Source organism: Cryptomeria japonica, chromosome 9 (genome assembly GCF_030272615.1).
Source record: "Cryptomeria japonica chromosome 9, Sugi_1.0, whole genome shotgun sequence".
NCBI classification, from domain to species: Eukaryota; Viridiplantae; Streptophyta; class Pinopsida; order Cupressales; family Cupressaceae; genus Cryptomeria; species Cryptomeria japonica.
Genome location: NC_081413.1, coordinates 753168385 through 753189812, shown reverse-complemented (window position 1 = coordinate 753189812; position 21428 = coordinate 753168385). Strand labels below are relative to the sequence as shown.

The window sequence follows — 21428 nt, the reverse complement described above, 5'->3', positions numbered from 1 at the left end:
ATGGTACAAAAAAATATAATATAGTTTAACAAATGTATCGATGCCTTTGGTACTTTGTGTATGTCAATCTCTCCTAACCTTTTCTTCACATTAAATTTGTCACTATACGCAATGGTATATGAATCACTTTAGAAACCCTCTTTTTTAAGCAAGATGAGTTAAGGAGTCATCAGTTGGAGAACAAACTCATAAGGTTAATTCCTACCAATTTCGACACCATAGAGAAAAATTTCACAAAATTCAAAGCTATTAGATTGTAATTGGAACAATGTGCTATCAAGAATGATGAAAAATATTTAATCTTGAGTATTCTTTCTAAGCTTGGTCGTAACTATTCAATATTTTTTTTACATTACATCCTACAAAATGTGCCCTAAGTTCCACTAATAAAATGTCTTTTCTAGATGAATTTGTTGTAAAACTCACTAGTAAGCGAGACAACTTGATTCTAAAGGGTACAATTAATCCTTTTAAGTCACATGCATTGGTTGTTAATTAGGGCACAAAACAATGGAAATGATCTAACAAGCATGATAAGAAACAAAAGAACCAAAAAATAAAAATAAAAAGATTAGAAACATGTTTCAAGAGCACATAATCAAACCTCTTCATCAAAATCTTTTCAACCTAAAAAGGAGAAGGTAAAGTGTTCCTATTGCAAGAGGCTTGGCCATGATGAACACAAGTGTTCAAAGAAACAAATTGATCACCTAACACATCTTCTTATAAAGAACAATATTAAAGTGCCTAACTCAGTCAAAGTTCATCAAAAAAGTTATCTTAGGAAATTGACAAAAGTAAGGGGAAAGGAAAAGATAAGACCCTAGTTGTTTTTAAGGCATGATCACAAAATATTCTAAATCTTATGCAAAATAATTATTCTACAATTATCAAGCTAAGTGCAAGCTTATCTATTTTCAATTTGAAAATATAGAAAGTACATTTGTCTAAGTTTTTATTACCAAACATAGTATCATTTAACCTAGGTTAACCTATGCTTTACGTATATGCATTTGATTGGATTACTCAAGTTAACTGTAAGGATAATTTATTTTATTTCACAATGTTTTAGAGTTCAATTTGGATTATTATATTGTCATATACTTTTGAAATAATGTTGAAAGGTTCTTGTTGAACACCCCAAGGGTTATGAGTCGTAGGTACAATAAAAGGAAAAGGAAGCTAAGGTGCAAAAAAGGCTTCCTAACCCTAATTTAGTGGGGGCAATAGTGCAATTTTTCTTACAAATCTTAACTATTATAGAAATAGAACGCATTCACAAGGAGATAATAAACATGCATAAAGATATACAATAATGAACACAAGATGCAAATGACACGTACATCTCCAAATGACTCCCCATTCAAACCTCCTAAGTTGGGCACCCAAAATTTACTATTGGGAGATATAACAAATGCTTTTGTGCATTTTACAGCTGTCATAAAAATCTCATAAATATTGTCATAACTTATAGAAGTTACAACTCTAAGAGAATCCATCATAAATGACTATTATTAACAACTTGAGCACCCACATTTCTCCATGCAAAAGTATCTCCTACCACTTGTCTAAAATGTCATAGAATTTGTAATAGGCTGAGACTTTTCAAGATCCTCAAAGTGGAATGCCTACTTCCACATGTGCAAAATATGTGTCATAAAGTTATTACCAAATAAGATGTCACCAAACCTATAGGTCCCACTAGATGACTAGACATTCGTAAACAATTTATAAATAAATATAATAAAAATCAATATTAAGATTTACAAAGGTTAAGACACCTTAATCCCAACATGCAATGAGTCATGTTCAAAACCAACTAATATTAAATATAAAAAATAATTAATTTTAAAAAAATTACTAAGATATAAGATCCAATAGTTGCCTATTCATCAATAGCCATTATGGTGTTTCCAACAAGCACCTTTTAAAAAATGAAGCATTAGTAATCATTATGCTTGAGTTGAAAAATAAACTGAAAAAACACTTTGGTTCTATGCTGTATGCTGTTTATGTTCTTGTTTTTTGTTGCTGTTATGTTCGTTGAATTTTTTTGAAAAATAAATTAAAAGTCAAGAAAAAATATATATATTATTTTCACAAATCTGCCTAACAGTTTTTTTTCATATATTTTGAATCTGAATTCAATTGTGTAGAACCTTTTTCATCAACTTTTCAATCACACAAGAAAAGATGATGAATTTTACATGATGAATTTTACAGAATGTGATTAGAAACATTGATGCAAAAAAGTTCTACACAGCTGAATCCAGAAGCAGAATATATGAATAGAATATATGAATTTCTAATTTTTTATTTTTTTTAATTTCAAACCCAACTAAAACAAGCTAATCTCCAGGAACTAAAAGTTCAAGGACAAGCTGGTTTCCCGCAGAATTATAGTTGAGTTTTCCGACCAAATAAAAAATAGAAAAAATCTCTTCCCGTGTGCTTAATTTCAGAAGGCTTTTGACACTAGATCCAAATTAAAGTTATGGAGATGTACATCGGATTTACAGAAAGGCTATTGAATTTTAAAGTTTGAAACTAAAAATGGAATGAGAATAAGAGAAGGAATAAGGACTTAAATCACAAATTTCCACAGTATATTTACAAAATTATAATTGAAAACAAGCTACCCATCAGACTGTAAGTGCCTGCATTAACGAGCATTTTGAAAACACAATTGAATTAATGTTCATAACATAAAAGAGAGACGAGCTAAATGTAAAGATGATAATGGGCATTTCCTCTAAAAAAATTCCAATGCAATGGCAAAATCTGGAAATGTAAAAACTTGTCAGAAATTTTTTGAAATGGTCTGTTCTTTTGGGTGAAATCAGAAGTACAATCTTTAGAACCCTGGTGAATTATAAACAAGGTTAGCAAGTAAGCAACACCTGCTGGAGTTCAGGAAATGAGCAAAATTCCAGACAGGATGAATAATATAGTAGTGAAGAGAGAATTCATGTTTGCTCCTCGTCAAGTTTACCCAGCTGTTGCATTACAACATTGATGGCAGGCCTTTGGTTAGGGCTTTCAGTGGTGCAGTCCAATGCAACTTTTGCCAAATTAGAGGCTTCCACTTTTGAATAATTTTGACCTAGATTTATATCAATGAATTCCTCAAGCTTCCCAGTCTCTACAAGAGGCCTTATTGTAGAGCTTATCTTCTCACCTGTGATAAGCTGCAAGAGTATGATTCCAAAAGCGTACACATCACTCTTCTCTGTAAAACGGCCTACTGTAGTGTAATCTGGGGCCAAACATCCCGTTCCCACAGAAGCTTTGAGGATCGAGTATACTATGTCGTCTGCTAAAAGCTTGTGTAGCCCACAATCTGAAAGAAGAGGATTCATGTGTTGGTCAAGAAGAATCTTCTTGGCCGAGATGTTCTGATGCACAACAGCTTTGCCCATGCCTTCATGCAGATACTCGATACCTGCAAAATGCATCTATAAGTATAGCATCTACTTCATACAAAATAATGAAGAATTTCAATTCACAGCAAAAATAACTGAAAGTGTGTATGTTTAAGTTTTCTGTTCTTTGTTCTGTTCCATGTTTCATGGACACCATTACAGGAGGTTAAAATCTGGTCATCCTTCAACTAAAATGCCAGCATAGGGCCGGCACAGCTAACAAGTGTGCTTCTCCAAGAGGCATTGGAATTGATTTAAACTTCTTGTTATTTAAGTAATACTGATGGATTCATCCAAAAAAGCAAAATGCTAACATGAATTATCTATCTGGCTAGCATCATGACCTGCCTTTATGAAGGATTTCTCAGGTGCCCACTTCACCAGGAAATAATCAAATGATGTTTCCCATATCCAATCTGCTCGACATCATTACTGTGGTACTTGTCATTTAGAAGGGATGTGTAGATTGTGTGAAACTCTGTTGATCCAATGACCATAGGCCTTCTTCAACCAAAAAATGTGCACAAAGACGGTTAAGATATGTTAAAATATATATAGTTGTGATCTGAGACCTGTGCTGGGATATTGCTCTTAGTCAGGGGAGTAGTTGATGTTTTTCCTGTACTAAAACATACATTCTGCTACTTTGAGCCAGCCAATTGAGCAGGGAGTCCAGTACTGCTGGGATATTGCTCCTAGTCAGGGGAATTTTTGATGTTTTATTCCATACTTAGACATGTATTCTGACAGTTTGGCCAGCCAATTGAGAGGAGAATCCAGTATTGTAGTATCATTCTGAGGGTGTATGTCCAGGTGAATTGACCCCACATTATTTGTGTCTAGAAGAAAGTATTAAAAACTGACTTTTTTGGTTAGTGCTGAAAGTGCATTTATATTGACTTAAGAAAGAAAAAAGGAAAATAGTAATCCCTTGAAAAGAAGGTTTGGAGATTTACCTTTGGCAATACCATGTGCAATCCTCACTCTTGCAGACCAATCAAGATACTTCCCATCTTTTGCATGCAAAAAGTGCAACAAATTGCCACTGGGTGCAAAATCATAAACCAGAAAGCACTCGCCCCTACCTTTGGAACAGCAAAACCCTCTTAATCTCACCACATTTGCATGCCTAAGTTTCAAAAGAGACTTGAGACCATCGTGGAATTCCAACTCCTCTGTCTTGCAACTCATCTTATTGATGGTTTTGATAGCTACAACAGATCCATCTCTCAACACCCCTTTGTAAGCAGCAGAATAGTTGTTCCGTCCTAGCAGATTTTTTTCAGAGAAATACTGTGTTGCAGATTCAATTTCCTCAAGGTTGTATCTAAAGCTCTGTAGGTTTTGAGATCCTGTACCTCCATGTGCAAAAGGATCCCAGTCCTTTGAATAATCAAGACTAATCAAAGGAGTGATGCATTTCTTGCTAACATCCTTCGAATTATCAATGCTTAGCCTACTCTCTGCTGTCTCATAAGCACTGCTAATCTTTTGTTTGCGTCTTCGAAACCATGAAAACATAAACACACTAACCATAATTCCTCCGGATATTAAAGCAATCACACTCAAAACAATGGCCATGCCAGGAGTTTTAGAGGGTTCGGAGCAATCCTTGCAGCCCTTTGACAAATCTGCAGTCTGCGGAATTTTCTGCAATGGAGATATTGAGACCTTTGGAACATTCCCAGTGATGTTTGGTGCCTCTGAACCTAAAGGTTCCGGCCTTATGAAAGACATACTCGATTTACATTGTCTCAGTCCAACAAAACCCTCTCCACAGAGCTTTGAATTGTTTCCATACTGGAATCCGTCTCGCATTTCTTTCAAACCTTCAACCACATCAGAAACATGTTCACCCTGTTTTAAGCATGAAATTGAACAGAAAATGGAAGCTTGAAAGAGAAAATCACATTGATATTCCAAAAAACTATTACTTATGGAGGGAGAAAATGCTCCTAAACTAGTAATATAGGGCAATTAGAGACTGGAACAAAGAGCTGAAATTGTATAGCGTCAAATCTCCTGGTAAAGAGTGCAATGAAATGCAAAAGCAATTCAATAAATAAATGTGCATATCATAAGCTAAGAGCAAGGAGCTTTGTAAGGTTAGTGAGGATGCTGAGTTGATTACTACTCTTCTTCGGTTTTGGGTTTTACTGACAACTTTGTTGTAGAAAACTTGGCCTTTAGTTACTACGATTTAAGTTTAAAGTACTGTGTATACTGAAACGAAACAAAAGTTATATTAATATCTAATGGGAAAAAAAATATCGGGCAATGTAGGATCTATGGAACGACAAAATTACAGATAAATATTAAGCATAATATCTGAAGATCAATTGACTTTCAACATTATTGTCAACGGCGTGTGGTTGGACTGCTTGGTCCTCATGTGGGACACTAAGGTTCAACTCTCTCCAAGGAGAACTTGGTGCTGAAATTCGTCATGAATGCGGGAAGAATGCAGACACATAGAGATAGAGTTTGCAGCATATAATTTGTAGCAGCAAAGTGCTGTAGAATCATGGACAAGGGTTTGGGCCCTTTCAAAACCCACCTTTACCATCAATCCAAAAAAAAAGAAAACAATTTTCCTAAAATTCAAAAAAAAAAAACAGTTTTCCTAAAATCCACGATGTGACTGTACTTAATCAGAAGGCAGCTGAAATTGAAGATGCTGACAAGGGTGGGGAGGATGCTATATAATCCAGGTAGCGAAGATAATGTACGTGCTACCGAACAAGGTCATGATGTGTTCCCGTTTACTGAGTTAATGCACAATTTTTCACCCTGGGTATTTAAGGACGGGTTTGTTACAGAGCACTTAACCCCTTAAGTAGACACTCAGAGAGCGGTCTGTTACAAGGTACTTAGGCCCTTTTGCTATTAACATAATTTTGTTTGTCGTTATGGTGCAATATGAAGGGCTCCCATAAGCCTTGGTTAATATGTTGTTCGTTTCAATCAGGATTAATTCTTACATTGTTATGGTTTGGTTTAGAGAGATCCATGGAGAGTCATATCGATTCTGCTCCATTTTTTTATATCTCAGATGCTTACGCAGCCCCCCTAAAAAGCCATAGATTCTTTAATACAGGAGCAGCATGGAATCTCTCCCTAATATTGGAGCAGCTATTGCTGAAGAAGAAAATTTGTGGCAAATCAGAGAAAGGGAAAGTAAGATATGCAGCGGCTCTTCTGCAGTTTCATTTCTAAAATAGGCTATGTAATGCTAGTAACCTGCTTGGAAAATTAATGGAAGCCACTGCATAAGGCTATTAAATTCGGTACTCTGAAGCAGCAGCCTACAAAACATAGAAAAGCTGGCCAATAAATTCTTTGACCAGTTGCAGCCCCTTAAAAAGCCATAGATTCTTTAATATAGGAGCTGCATGGAATCTCACCCTAAAATTGGAGCAGCTATTGCTGAAGAAGAAAATTTATGGCAAATCACAGAAAGGGAAATTAAGATATGCAGCTGCTCTTCTGCGGTTTCATTTCTAAAATAGGCTATGTAATGCCAGTACCTGCTTGGAAAATTAATGGAAGCCACTGCATAAGGCTATTAAATTCGGTACTCTGAAGCAGCAGCCTACAAAACATAGAAAAGCTGGCCAATAAATTCTTTGACCAGTACATAGGGAAAGCTGCGCAGAAAGTCTATAAATTTATTACAAACATTGATGGAGATTGGCTAGGAGTAGGCTTTATCCAGAAAAAAACAAAAGCCCTGCTTCTGTTACAGGTTGTAAATTTGACTACTGCCTATGATTACACTCAATGCCATTGCGAGCATTATATAATAAAAGAGTATTGCATTCCATCCAAAACTTTAGAATTAAAAGAAAACCAAACAAGAGAAAACTGTAATCAATATTCGCTATCAAAGGAATCACCTTTGGGAGTATTTCCAGATAAGCTATTGTTCCTCACGTCCAACACAGTTAGATGAGGCAGGTTTGAGAGAGTTCTGGGAATGGGGCCAAAGAGGGAATTGAAACTGAGGTCCAGCCTTGTCAACATGCTGAGCCCTCCAAGAGAGGCTGGTATTGCTCCACTCAGATCATTGTCCTGCAATGCAAGAACACTTAGCTTTTTCAGAAACCCCAACTCCTTGGGTATAGGACCTGTCAACCCATTGCAGCACAGCTGTAACACTGCATCAAAATCCAAGTTAGTCAATTGGGTGCCCACCCAGCAAAATAAAGCAAAAGTAAATACAGAGATAATGTACCCATTTGTTTGAGTACCTTGCAAGTTAGACATGGAACCCAGCTCCTTGGGAATGGAGCCAGCTAGCACATTTACATTCAGATAGAGGTCCACAAGCTCTGTCAAGTTAGAGAGCTCTTTTGGTATTTCACCTTGAAGACTGTTATAATGCAAATAGAGCCCACTGAGACATTTCAACCGGCCAACTGCAGAGGGAATGGAACCTGATAATCCATAGCCCTGCAAGGAAATATTTGTCACCTTACCACGCTCGTTGCATGCAACTCCCTCAAAAGACCCACTGCATGGGTTTCCTCCTTCCACCCATGAATACAGTATCTCTCCACTTGGGTCCAATGTATTCTTCATTTCCATGAGGACGCCCACTTCTACCCTTGTTGCTCTACCTCCTAATATCAATAACACCATTGTCAAAAACACCCACACTATCACCCTTTCCATTCCCATTCTAAAGCCCACGCCCACAATGAGGTTTTGCTGGTTTTTGAATGCATTACACATTGCCAAAGAACAAGCTTTGGGAAAAAAAGGCAAAAGTGAAGGAGAATTCCATTTCCATACCAATAACTATGGCATAATAGCAGAACAAGTCAAGTGAAATAAAGACAACAAGACAAAGGGAGGAGATGGTGCAGAGCAGGAATCAGTCATTTTGAATACATGTGGTTCACATTCCAATGCCTATAATTAGCTTAAAAACTAAGGGCCTGTTAATGTTGTTTCAACAGCTTTCAAATGAATAGTTTAAACTCTACAGAACAATATGGCACACTACCCAAACATCTACTGACAATTCTTCTTGGGAGACCTCCATAACGTTGGGCATGACTGTCCCGTGCACAGTAATTTATATTATGTGGCTTGGCTGGGTACCTACATGGATGCTAATTTGAATTTAACCTATGTACTCTGTTACCCACTTTGGTCCTTTGCATTGTCTGACAAATGCCTTTAAAAACCACTATGTTCCCTGCAAGCTCTTGAGTAGGATTACTGTTTTCTATGCCTCTAGGTTTTTAAATTGTATGCTGGTTTAAACTGAACACAGAATTCGCTGCTGTATTTGAAACTTACAGGAATCCTCCTAGCTATTTGGTGTAGTTGTCCGAGGGACTAGATAGGCCACATTTTATCATGGTAAAGTCCACTTCTGATTTTATCTGATGATGAGCTGGTGATAATCTGAGCTCCATTTTTATATTGAGTTGGTGACGCTCCGGTTTGATTTTGAATTTTCCTAACGCTTCCAGGAAAAGTATAAAAGCTTGAAGTTTTATCCTTCTAAATATATCATTTGTAGCGTATTAGTTGTTTCTGTCAGGATACTCTTATATTACAATAGTCATTTGTAGATCTATAAATAAATCGTTCTCTTTCGTAGACTTTAAAAGAATCTTATTCCATTTTCATTTTCATTTAAGATAGGAAAATATTGGATGTGATAATTTTCATAAGTATATTACTATCAAATTTAACATTTGTGATAAAAATGTCATTTATTAAAGTTCAATTTTTAGAGGTCTATTTGATCAAGTTCAACATTTGGATGTTAAAACTCTCATTGATTAAAGTTCAATTTTTAGAGGTCTATTTGATCAAGTTCAACATTTGGATGTTAAAACTCTCATTGATTAAAGTTCAATTTTTATAGGTGTGTTCTCATCAAGTTCAACATTTAGGTGACTTGTACAAGCAGGTTGGCTATTTGATCAAAAGATGACTTATAACTTTTGATTTAGATGTACACTTGCTCATTTTGTTATAATCCATTATATAGAAATGTCCATGCCTATGTAATCCAATTATTTTCATAAGAAAAGATAGGGAAACATTTGTCAACATGCTACAAACTCTTTATAACAAAAACTTACCCTATCTTAATTAATTTGTAAATTTTTAGATTAGATTGTGTATTAATTTTTAAATAAATGATTTAGATCACTTAGATGATCCATCATCCGAAAACAATCTAATCCATAAATCTACAAATAAATCAAATGTGAAAATCTAACCTCATTAATTACTCTATCTCATAATAAAAAAAATTTATAAAAATATTTATTTATATATCATTTTCTTCTAATATATAACTTTTAATCATATATCTAAAATCTTATCATTCATATAATATTTTTTTAATTTCCAATATATTTTGTAACAAAATACAAAAATATAAATATAATAGTACAGCCCCCATGACCCTTCCTTGCCGAGCATCCGTGAGGCCTCGTTGGAGGCTCTAATGTGTTCTTTGGACTATATTATTGGTGTGTGTGTATTTTATTTTATTGTAAGAGGGTTCTTCACGGATGTTTTAAATATAAAGGACTAAACTTTGGATTCTATCGTATTAAAATATGTTTACGTACATTGTTATATATTGATACGATGATGATCTAATCAACATACCTTTATGCTTGGCCAAAGTAGTTTATATATTTAACATATTCTCCTGCTCGTAGAATGATATTCCATAATTTTATTATTATTAATTTATTTAGGTTTGCTGGTTTGTTTTTGTTACCAACTTTGACTATCTGTTTATGTAAATAGAGTATTATTCAAGGTTAGTTACACCTAAAAAAGTGACACACATTTTTTACTTTTTTGCATTCAAAATTGAGGTCGATGGATATGAATGGGAATTGAATGGTAAAGATATCTATCAAAAATATCAATAATTATTTAATATGGAATAGTAATGAGGAAAAAGTGTTTTTATATAACTTTTTATTTAGTTTTTGTTTCAATTGTAGCTATGCCTTATTTATTTATATAATTATAAAATGGTATATGTTTTGGTATAGTTAGGTTGGTTTATTTAATTTTTCTTGTATTTAGTTTATTGTTTTTTCATTTATTCTTATGTTTATGCAGATACACTCTTAATTTAATTAGCTTAGATACTTAATTTTGATCATTAATCTAATCCTTATTCATAATTTAACTATATCAAACATAGATTCAACTAATTTTTCTGACCTAGATCATGTTTGTGAAAGGGAGATAGCCATACATACACTACCAATAATGAAGGATTTACAACCTAGAATAAGCCTAATTCAAGTTTACATGAACCAATAAAGAAAAAAGCATAACATGGACATTTCCTACATTTTCTTAAACTTATGCATAAACACTTAAAAATGAGAATGAAATAAGAACATAAAAGAAGAGTGGCATGGATATACCCTAGGAAAACACTTTTAGAAAAGCCTAGTCTCTAAAACATCAAACCAATATATTTCCAACAACAAAAGTCACTATACAATATTAGGCTTCAAGCCTTAACATGGTTGTCAATGTATTATTTCTATGGAGAGAATTCAATAGCATAGCCTTGTAATAATGCCTCATTACCTTTACATCTCAAGTATCCAATATATAGCTAAGACCAAATCTAGAAACCACCAATGGTTAAAAAACCATGGGAGAATATCATGGGTTGAAAGTGGCACCCAAAAACCCATGTAAATCCCAATACCCAAATAAAGGTGAATTAATGAAAACTTAATTCAAAATTTTATTTTCCAACTTGAGTGCTTCATTTGTCCTATCCACTTAGAATACATAGAATTGCAAGGTAAATGACACATTAATCCTAATACTCATAAACGTAGTGAATCTATTCATTCATATACCTTAGAAACATCAACCTTTGGTACTTCCACTATAATACCTACATGTACAATTGATCCATCCACTACTAGTATACCACTTAATAACATAGCAACCAACCCCCTTTCCATAATTCTTTCAAGTTACACCATCAATCTTAACACTTCATTATTCAGCTAAGCCACATTCACCTACAAAGTTTCTCAAGCCCGTGATGTTCTTATAAACCTTCATTGTTTCAACATACTACTAAACCATCCCATATTACCATCTCATCATTTTCATAGATGCACTAATCCAAAAGATTAATGAAGTGAATAAGAAAGTGGATAAAAATAATGGATAAGCGGGTGAATTTTAAAATCTTATATCAACACCACTTTCCAATTTAGAGTAAAATGTGTTTTGTTGTTAAACTCTTCAATGATTTTTTTATTTTTGAAAGATTGCTTTTAGTGTTGTTTAAGTGCTATTTCTACTGCTTTTTTAGTGTTGTTAATAGTTCTTACTATGTAAAGGGTCAGTGCCCTAGTTTCCACTGCTTTTTCAATCAAAAACATGTATCTCAATGGTTTTATTTCATTTATAGATCTATGTACTCACATCAAAACAATGAAATATAAATTACTTGCAAGAAATAAATTTAGTTATGGTGTCAGTCAAAATATTTCTTATCTTTTAAGTTTTAAAACAAATTCTTTTTCAAATAGCAGTGGAAACAAATTGAGTGACTAGTACATTTACTTTCTCCTCCCTCTCGATCATCCAAGATCTAAGATTCACTTTACAAATCCTTAGACATGTTTTAATTATATTTAATTTTTAATATCAATAAATAATGTTGTCACCAAGGATCATGTAGAGGATTGACTTGGACACACATCTTAGGTGGTATAAAAAATTATTTATTATTATATATCTTCTCACAAGTAATTGAATGGCATTTAAGATACGAAGTTATAAAAGGGGATTTTGGAAATCGATCAAGATTGGGAGATATAAGAGAATGTAAAAAGACACCCTCAACACTTGTATTTATGATATATTTGGACAATCTTTCCATGGAGTACCTAGGAATAAGAAAGTGGCCATGGTGAAGGAATCTAAATATTATGATAAGATTTATGATGCATAAGTGGCATACAAGGAGTTACATACTCTTAAGGTTGTTTGATCATGTGTAGTGAGTTTTGGGATTCCCCATGAAGAAGGCAGACACCTAGATTCGAGAAAGTGGTATTTTCCACTTATTTTGCAATGCCATTTATGCTATCTTGTATCCATATCTCCTATATGCACTATGAAAATGGTCAAGTGACTTGAATTTGACTAAAGAAGCATCTTGTATATTCAAATATTGTTCATGAATGTCGATGCTCTTTTTGTCACTAAAAAGCTTTTATTTGAGGTATTTCCTCTTCAAAGATTCATTTGAAGAGGTTGGTCATTAGCTACATACCTTTATGTTCTCACCACTAATGCACTTGGTTATCTCCTTTAACATGTACATCATTATTCTCTATTATGAGATCTTGTTGTTAGACAATGGCATAGCTTTAAACTCACATTTTGTTAATGATAAAATGTTCTTCTTAGAAAATTCAATAAAAGAAATTGTCAGTACTCAATTTTCTACAAATTTATTATGTTGTCTCAAGTTTCTACTTATTTATGAACAAAATCAAGTACTTGTGAGCTCCTCTAATCCATCCACTTTGTTGATTCCCATAAAATATAAATTGATCAAACATGGTGCCATCTCTAGATACCTAGGTATCTCCTTTGGTCTCAGAGTATCACTTAAGAAGGTGTGGAAATAGTTCCTTGAGAAGCTCAAACTCAAATCTTCAACCTAGATCTCAATTCTTGGTAGAGTTCAAGTTACCAATAAAATCATGTTAGTTAATCATGTTTACATCTCTTCATGGTGGTTTCCATTTGTATCCCCAACTCACGAGGCTTATAAAAAATCCTCTATGAGACAAGTGGGATACACACAAAGGGATTCATGTTTTTATATTGAATGGAGTTGGGTCATTGAACCAATCATATTCACCAAACTTTTGATCATAGTGCCAATAGGGTTAGGAAGGGAATGCCCTACTATTCTAAAGGGGGGTCACTTCAACAGTTCTATTCACCAAACTTTTTGAGAAATGGAGAGATGGTTTATTAGGGAAATATCATTTGGTCGCTTTCACAGTCATATTCGATGTAGGTCTAGGTATCATCAATCATTAAGTTCCCTTTAGTAGGTTTACAATTGCTTAAGAAACCCTAGACACTCCTTTTGGTACCAAATTGAGAGAGAGTGATTCAAGATGTTCGTGATTCATAATGAAAGGGCATCTTGAATCACTAGAAATTACAAGGGATGAGATCAAGCGTTCATTTCTCAAATTAGATTCCAACTAAAGCGTCAATGATATGATAATGGGAAACTACAAGTCCAAATCACTTGGTACCTAGGTAGTTGAATTGATCTATTTTTGGGGAAACTCAATGGGTCATCCCCTCTCTTGTATTGTGTGTGGTATATCTATGACCATATATTTATAGTGTATTCCATCTTACTTTATCTATTGAGTTGTTGAGTGGTGAACCTAATTATCATCTATCATAGTTGTCTCCATACCCATATCATTACTACCACAAGTCTATGAGGTATCATATTTTGAAAGCCTTTAATAAGCATACAATAATTTTGCCTCATGTCTCAATGGATTACTAGAGTTTCATCTATTAAGTCTTCATCTTATATTTTGTCTCAAGATGAAATTATGATGGTTCCTTATTTCTAAATTCAATCTTTTGAACAAGCAAAAAGCATTTGAAAAGCTTGGAAGGTTGTATCACCTCTCCTTTGTTGGCATCACAACCCTCTAAGTAACAAATTGAGTTTTTATACATCTTCAGTTTGGTGGAATGGAACTTGGTTCAATTGAATGAAAAACCACGTGCTACTATAAAAAGTATAGGGGGTAAATGGATATTCAAAAATTCATCCAAGTTTTGTCGACTTATAGACCTCATCAATTTGACTTGGAAGAATGGTCTTGATATTGAGTCTAATTTCTACCTATCTAAGAGCTTATTACAAAAAAGTTCGCAATGCAGAATCCCTTGTCCTCCTACAACTCAATCTCAAACTCTCTGCCAACATGAGATGTGACTTCTTCAAAGATTAATACCCAGTTAAATTATTTTACAAAAATGAAGCTACAAAAGTAGCTAAAGAAAATACCCAAATCACCAACAATCCAACCACAAGGGCAACAAGACATAGACAAAGGTTACATAAGTTGTATAACATTTTTACAATGGTTGAGCTTACTATCAAACTGAAACTTGATAACTTGATCTTTGATCTAAAGTAGTCGATGATTGACCTTCACATTGTTCTTTCATAAGACTTGGATCCATGAAACAAGAAAAGCCACCTCAAGAAATATATCCAAGTAAAATCTTAGAATACTAGTAATGCAATGATAGTTATTAGAAAACATAGCAACGAATTGATTTGCCCATATATATTTTAAAACCACTTGTCAAATAGAATCAAAAATCACATCTATTGATTATCTACTAAATTTGAGGCTCTCTTGAATCACAAATGCTATAATTTATTATTATTATTTACTAATAAAACTTTCTTTCAATTAAAAAAACATGATGAGTGGGTTTGTGGCAAGAAATTCCAAGAATATATATTAAAAAAATGACGTGGTGGGGTAGCAAGTAAATAATTAAATCAAAACTCAAAAAATCCATCTTTTACTTATATTCTTGGGCAACTTGCATATGCCACACATACATATGCCATTATATCTAAAGTTGAAAGATTATTTTCTAAAGTAGCCCTGATTTGTTTAAAGTCTTGCTTAGTGACGTGTAAAGTTTCAATATGGCTTTTAGTTGATATTGTTCTTCTTAAATATTTGTGGGCAACCACTATGGAATTTTATAAGCCTACTGGTTTATTCTCCCAACAATGTTAAAAAGTATATATATTGGTATGTGTGGATACAAGTGATTGTCATATGGAGTCAAAGTGGCCCACACCATTTTTTTAATACTAAATCTTCATATAGAACATAAAGCTAGATTTTCACACTCACCATGAACATGCTAGGGCTTGTATTTCTCCAAGCAAGTGGTTTGAGGAAAAATATTTTGTGCTAGTAAGTGAAAATATTGTGTAGGCACTCTTAATAGTTTTTTAGAGTTAGATTTGAGATTAGAATACTGGAAATTGTATTATGTAATGATGATTAGGGGATTAGGAAAAAGAGATATATTTTTCTTCATGGTGTAAGGCAGTGTTTTAGATTGAAATAGCGTCAATAAATTTTGTAATTTGGAATTATTTTATTTTTATTATAAATATAGGTTTTTTAAAGAGAAAGGAGTTGATTTCTTAAGTCAAATGTAAGTCTTTTGATTGAATGTGTAAAGGGTTTATTCTATTATATTATAGAATATTGGTCTTTTGTACTTGTTCTTATGTGATAATTAATGCTAAAAGACATTCTGCGATGGTAGCAAACCATGGAGTGTAACGGCGTGAGCGTGTTAATGTTAGCGTTTATTCTTATAGCTTAAATTTGACAACCATCTATATGTCAAAATATTAATATTAATAATACACCTAATATTTTTAAAATAAACACCATATAAAACAAAATATACCCTCATCAAAATTCTAAGTTTTAGATAGACATATAAATATAAAATAAAAATAAAGATATTTTAATAAATCTACCATTTTATAATTATAATATTCTTTTTAAAAAATATATTTTATAAATTTATATATTTAATGATCTTTTAATAATAATAAAAGTTTAAAATTTAAATATAAAATATTAGATGTGAATAAAAAATTGTATTAGGGAAAAAATAAACAATATAGATAGAATACAATTTAAATATTTTTGTATGCAACAAATATAATTTAAAGTAAAATAAAATAATTTAAGGTAAATAAAATAGTTATAATTGAAATCTCTAGGCATTTCTTAAGATAGATGTATTTAAGATATCTATACTAGTTTATAGATTTGTAAGTGTTTGCAAGTAAAATCCTTTCAATGTTTGAATGTTTTTAATAATAAAGCAGCCAAAACAAGGGGGTTGACCTAGAATACACAATAAGCCTCACAGAGAGCATAACCAACACATTCACAGCTGCCAAATGGCAGTCAGCCAATCCCTATCTTAATCATCAAAAACAAAAACCACCTACAACTATAGAATAACCCAAGATTGATAAAAATCTCGTCCATATAGCAACGTAAACACTAGATAATAACAAAGATACTAACCTTAAACCAACTATCTTTAGAGATAAGCATATTTTCCATACTATAAAAACTAAAGAAAGTAGCAAGAGTCTTGGCAAGTCTCATATGGCTGATAAAGAAATTAAACTTAAGAGGGATCCAACCGATCCTGAAATTAAAACTATAACAAAATAGAAAATCATCCACCATTAATCATGTTTTCCAGCTCCCATGTGTTGGGAGAGTAGAAGCTCGGTCCAATCTTCAGCTAGGAACTCAAACAGTTCCTTTGTGGTGTCATCTTCCAGCCCAACCTATTTCACTTTTTCCTGGTGCAACAGGCACATTGAAGTGGTTGAGGAGTGCATGACTTTAATGACCAATTTCGCAATTTTGTTGACATGGGAATCCAGATAGTCCAGCTTCTTCTTCACTCCATTCAGGTCTTCGGAGATAGCATTACAATCCGCACAATGCACCACCTCCTCCTTCTCTCCACCTTCAATAGTAGTATGCCCGCCCTCAAACTTTCTCCCGTCCTCCTCAAAGATATGCAGGGGGGAAGTGGCAGAATAAGGGGAGGTGTTCTTATTATCATCCTTAACAGTCTCAGAGTCAAGGGCATTAGTATCCAGCTTGGAGGACTCTAAGCCTTCTGTGGCTTCCATATCATCCTCAACCTTATCACTTTATGCCTTATGTGGCCTCCATATCATCCTCAACCTTATCACTTTATGCCTTCTCAAAATCTTCATCACCCTCATTGACATAGTTCTTCCTCACAACAATTTGTTTCATACGAGGTTTGCCAGCAAATCTGTTAGATCTCCGCGGGTCACACCATCCTCCGCGTCAGACTCAACTAACAGGATCTTAGGTTCTTTCCTGGGTTTCTTGGAGGTAGGTTTAGCAGCGGAAGGGTTGCTTTTGTTTTTCTCCCCAATTTCGGGGGAAATGAGAGGGGTGTGGTCAAGGGATTGATAAGGTGTAACAGGCTTTTTAGAGGTCTTTTTGTTACCTTTTTTAGTACCAGCAGGGGGGTCATGGAGGGAGGGAGCAGGTTGAACAGAGATGGGTTTAGGAGGACACGGGGCCCTGTGGAAATTGTAGAGTCGAAACATCAAACCCTGGTGGAGGATGGTGAAATTGTTGTCTTGACTCATGCAATGACGGACTTCTTTAATAGTAGACTCTAAGGCGTGCAATAAAAAGAATGAAAAATAAATAGTATCATGGTTGCGAAAATGATTGAGCAACGATAAATGGTAATAATGGAAAACACCATACCTTCCCTCAAGGGTAAAGTATTTCATCATAATTTTGTGCACCTGGTCCCACAGATAAGGTAGGCATTCTCTGTTGAAACCCCCATGCATCTTAGCTGGTTCCTCATCCTTTTTGTAGAAGCGGTTCATATTGGTCTCATCCGTGACCCTGTTGGTTTTCTTCCACTTTCTTCCCTCAATTGAAAGACCCGTAGCCTGGGCAATGACGTCCTCATTGATTTCAAACAAAATAATGTTTCCAAATATCGTGATTGTTAATTTTAGGGAATTTGATAATTTATAGTGCTATGTTTTCTAGTTTAATGGTATATATTTTTGGTTGGTCTATTGTCAAGTATAGTTATAAAATTTTTCCATTAATATCATATGAGTAATTTGATTGGCTTTGAATCGCAAAGAATATTCAGTCATATGAGATTTTTAAGTCTTTTGAATTATGTATTAAGATGAAAATTCAACATGACTAGTAAAATCTTATATGCATTTTTCTAATTCTCTAATTTAGATTTAGATAAATCTTTTCTAACTATTTTAGTATTTAGATTTGTTGGCCAGAAATTAAGATATTGGTCATATTCTAACCATTTACCAAGATTTTATACAATAAGTTATTTATCCCTTTTTTATAAATTATTTGCTAATTATGTTTTACTAGATTACATGAATTTAATGATATAATTATTTGTTACATCCTTGGTGAACTTGCTTAGAGAGTTGAACCTCTTGAGTTTTCAAGTTACATGTGAAATATAAGACAATAAATGGATTTATGTTTAGGGATATGAATATGGTTTTACATCTAAGTTTTAGTGTAACTTGTTTGTTAATTTACTTTATAGAGAGATATATGATATACAATGTTGTTGAGTCAAGTATGAAGGAAATGGAGTGATAGTCTTTTAGGAGTGTTTGCATATATAATTTTTGGTTGATCTGTGTAACCATTTTGTGTTTGTATATATTGAGTCATATTGAGTTAGAAAAGTAGAAGAGTGATTTCACTCTAGTCTGCTAGCCAAGGTCACTTGTAATTTAATCATGGATTCAATATGATTTTAAATTTATTTTCTTATAGTTGGTAATTAGGATTTTCTTTTTAGAGTTGTAAGATATGACTTTTAGCACTAACATAATGGTGACATTGCTTGGAAGCTAATGATTATAGATCTTCTATTGTAAATATTTGTAATTCATTTTCATTATTTTGTGTTGTATTGTATTGTTTTATTTTTGTATTCTTGACATTATATTCACAATAACCAATAAAAAGACTTCATTAATAGATTATGAAGAATTTTCTTTGTTGATGGTTTAAATTCAAATAACATATTTTCCTTAATGAACAACTAGTTTGTTTAAGATTTTATCTTTTTTAATGAGATGACAACTCTATTATTTTTTATTAAACAATCTCTATTGTAATAAGTTTTTGCACACATATCAAATTTGCAACATGTTTAAAATTCTAGAAACAATATGTAACAATAGTATATGCACTAGTTATTATGTGTATAAAAATATAATGATATGTTAAATAAATTTATTTTATTATAAAGATATAAAAGAACTTCATTTATAATTTATAAAAAACCTTCCATATATTTTTAAATCTCATTTTACCTTTTATAAATTAAAAGATTGTCACATAAGAATAATAAGAGGTGATTTCAAAAGGACTTTTATCATATTATACATATGCCTTTACATAGAAAAAAGGAGTAATGAAATACATAATTTATATCTTTAGGGGATCATTTTGAAATTCTTGTAGAGAAAGACAAATCACAGTAGAAGAGGGATGTAATTAATTTTAAATCTTACTCTACTATAATTACCATTTTAATGGGAATAGTATGGGAATATTTTAGAAAGGGTGTGTTTGTTTATGTATCAATGCACAATACATGGTTATTTAAAAATGTTTGTAGGTGAATATTTTATATTTTTATATAAAAAAGTTAAAATAAGATAATAATGAAAAATTATTATAGAAGAAAAATGCATTTCTCTTTCAACAGTGAAAATAACATGAATATGTGTGTGTATGTTTATTTTTTTAATGGAGATAATGTTGCTTGTTGCATATTTATCATCATATCTTCATTAGAATATCGATTATCTCGCTTCTTCTTGTATTTATCTTTCATCTATCTTGGTTGTTTATGGAGGTGGAAAAACCAAGGTAGGGGTCTGACTGTGGTAGAACTCTTAAACACAACCCCAACATCTCGTTTTCTTCTGTTTTGTGTGCAAGTTTGTTGGAGAGGGGTCATGCTTTTTGGAACCTTCATTCCTCGGATTCTTGTGAGCTTTCCCTTTCCAATCTTTCTTTTCATCTATATTATTGTAGTTTATTTTGTTTACTGTTGTTTTGTACTTTTCATAACATAAAAAATATAAAATCTTGGGATCCTGTCACTTCTGTATTCTTTGGTACAGTCTTTGTACTCTATTCGTACAAGACACTAGTTTGTCACACTATCATCCACAACCTACGCATGTGTCTTGAATAGAGATCTTGCAGAGGTCACCAAACAATCTCTATGACTTGTTTTTGGGGGTTTGATGATCAAAATAATTTTATCTATTGGTACTTGACAACTTAATGCTTTGTGCTTATCCTTGAGTGGTGATGAAAATTAATAGTACTTAAGTGGTTTAATCATATTTTGTAGTGCTTCACTTTTCCCGCTCTACATTATGATGGTATTCATTGATGATTGAGTATATGAGATGGTTTATTGGGCTTATTCCTAGGATTGGGAATGGTGTTGGTTTGATATTCTAGGTTATGAAAGTCTTACATCCATCTTGATTACATGATATATATGTTTGTTTGGTCTAAGAGACTAAACAGGTTTGGGTGTTGTTATGGATTTTCATTTGGAGTTTTATAGAGGAGATCAACATGACATAGCTGGTTGATTTATAGTGTTTCTATTTGGTCTTGTTTATCTTCTCAAATGTTCGGTTTCACATTGCATTGGATTCAAGGTTGTTTGGATCTATTTGATCACTAGTTTGTGTTCATGTGTTTTCATGTGGGAGATGGTGTGGAGGTTCCTTTTATTTCTTTCCTTTTGTTGGTTGTCGAGAACATGGAAGAGTTTGGAGATTTGTTGTGAGAGTTATACTTGCAGGTGATTGGTTTACATGTTATTCATATTGTTGTGGATGTTCTTTGATACTATATGCTTATGATTACACTTTCTATTTGATGTTATTAGCGGATCTTTGGGATATATTGATTATTTTTAGATTTGATGTTACCTATGCAATGGGAGTTTCTAGGTGTGTATGTGACATGTATGGCACTTGGAGCTTATGGTTGTATGTTATGGGTTATTTTTGTTGATGGCTTGGGATTCAATTGATATGTTTGTATACCTTGTAGGTATGGACAGTTGGATGTGTTATCACTTGTTGTGGATGCTATTTTAGCTAAGGTTATTGGTTCTCAACAACTATCGATGCATTTGATACCTTTGGATTGAGTGTTTGTGCTTGGGATATTAGTTGAGGTAGGACTTATATTTTAGTGTGACATATTGTGTGGCTTTCTCTTTGGATGGCCTCATATGTGTAGT

The 21428-nt window shown here is 33.2% G+C and overlaps 1 protein-coding gene across 1 annotated transcript; it reads right to left on the bottom strand.

The window, feature by feature from the left end:
- Positions 1-2722: 2722 nt before the first annotated feature.
- LOC131064631 (LRR receptor kinase BAK1) lies at positions 2723-8949 on the bottom strand. Its single transcript, XM_057998822.2, has 4 exons — positions 7673-8949; positions 7319-7579; positions 4379-5251; positions 2723-3442 (listed from the first exon to the last, which is right to left on the bottom strand). Exons 1-4 carry the CDS (start codon positions 8154-8156, stop codon positions 2967-2969), a joined length of 2094 nt encoding a protein of 697 aa, XP_057854805.2. The 5' UTR covers positions 8157-8949; the 3' UTR covers positions 2723-2966.
- Positions 8950-21428: the final 12479 nt, after the last annotated feature.

Excerpts from the sequence above, each read along its gene's own strand:
- LOC131064631 (XM_057998822.2), bottom strand. The coding sequence starts at position 8,156 with ATGTGTAATGCATTCAAAAACCAGCAAAACCTCATTGTGGGCGTGGGC. Across the intron at positions 5,252-7,318 it reads ATCTGGAAATACTCCCAAAG|GTTTGAAAGAAATGCGAGAC; the intron begins GTGATTCCTTTG and ends ATGTGGTTGAAG. Across the intron at positions 3,443-4,378 it reads TGCACATGGTATTGCCAAAG|GTATCGAGTATCTGCATGAA; the intron begins GTAAATCTCCAA and ends TGCATTTTGCAG.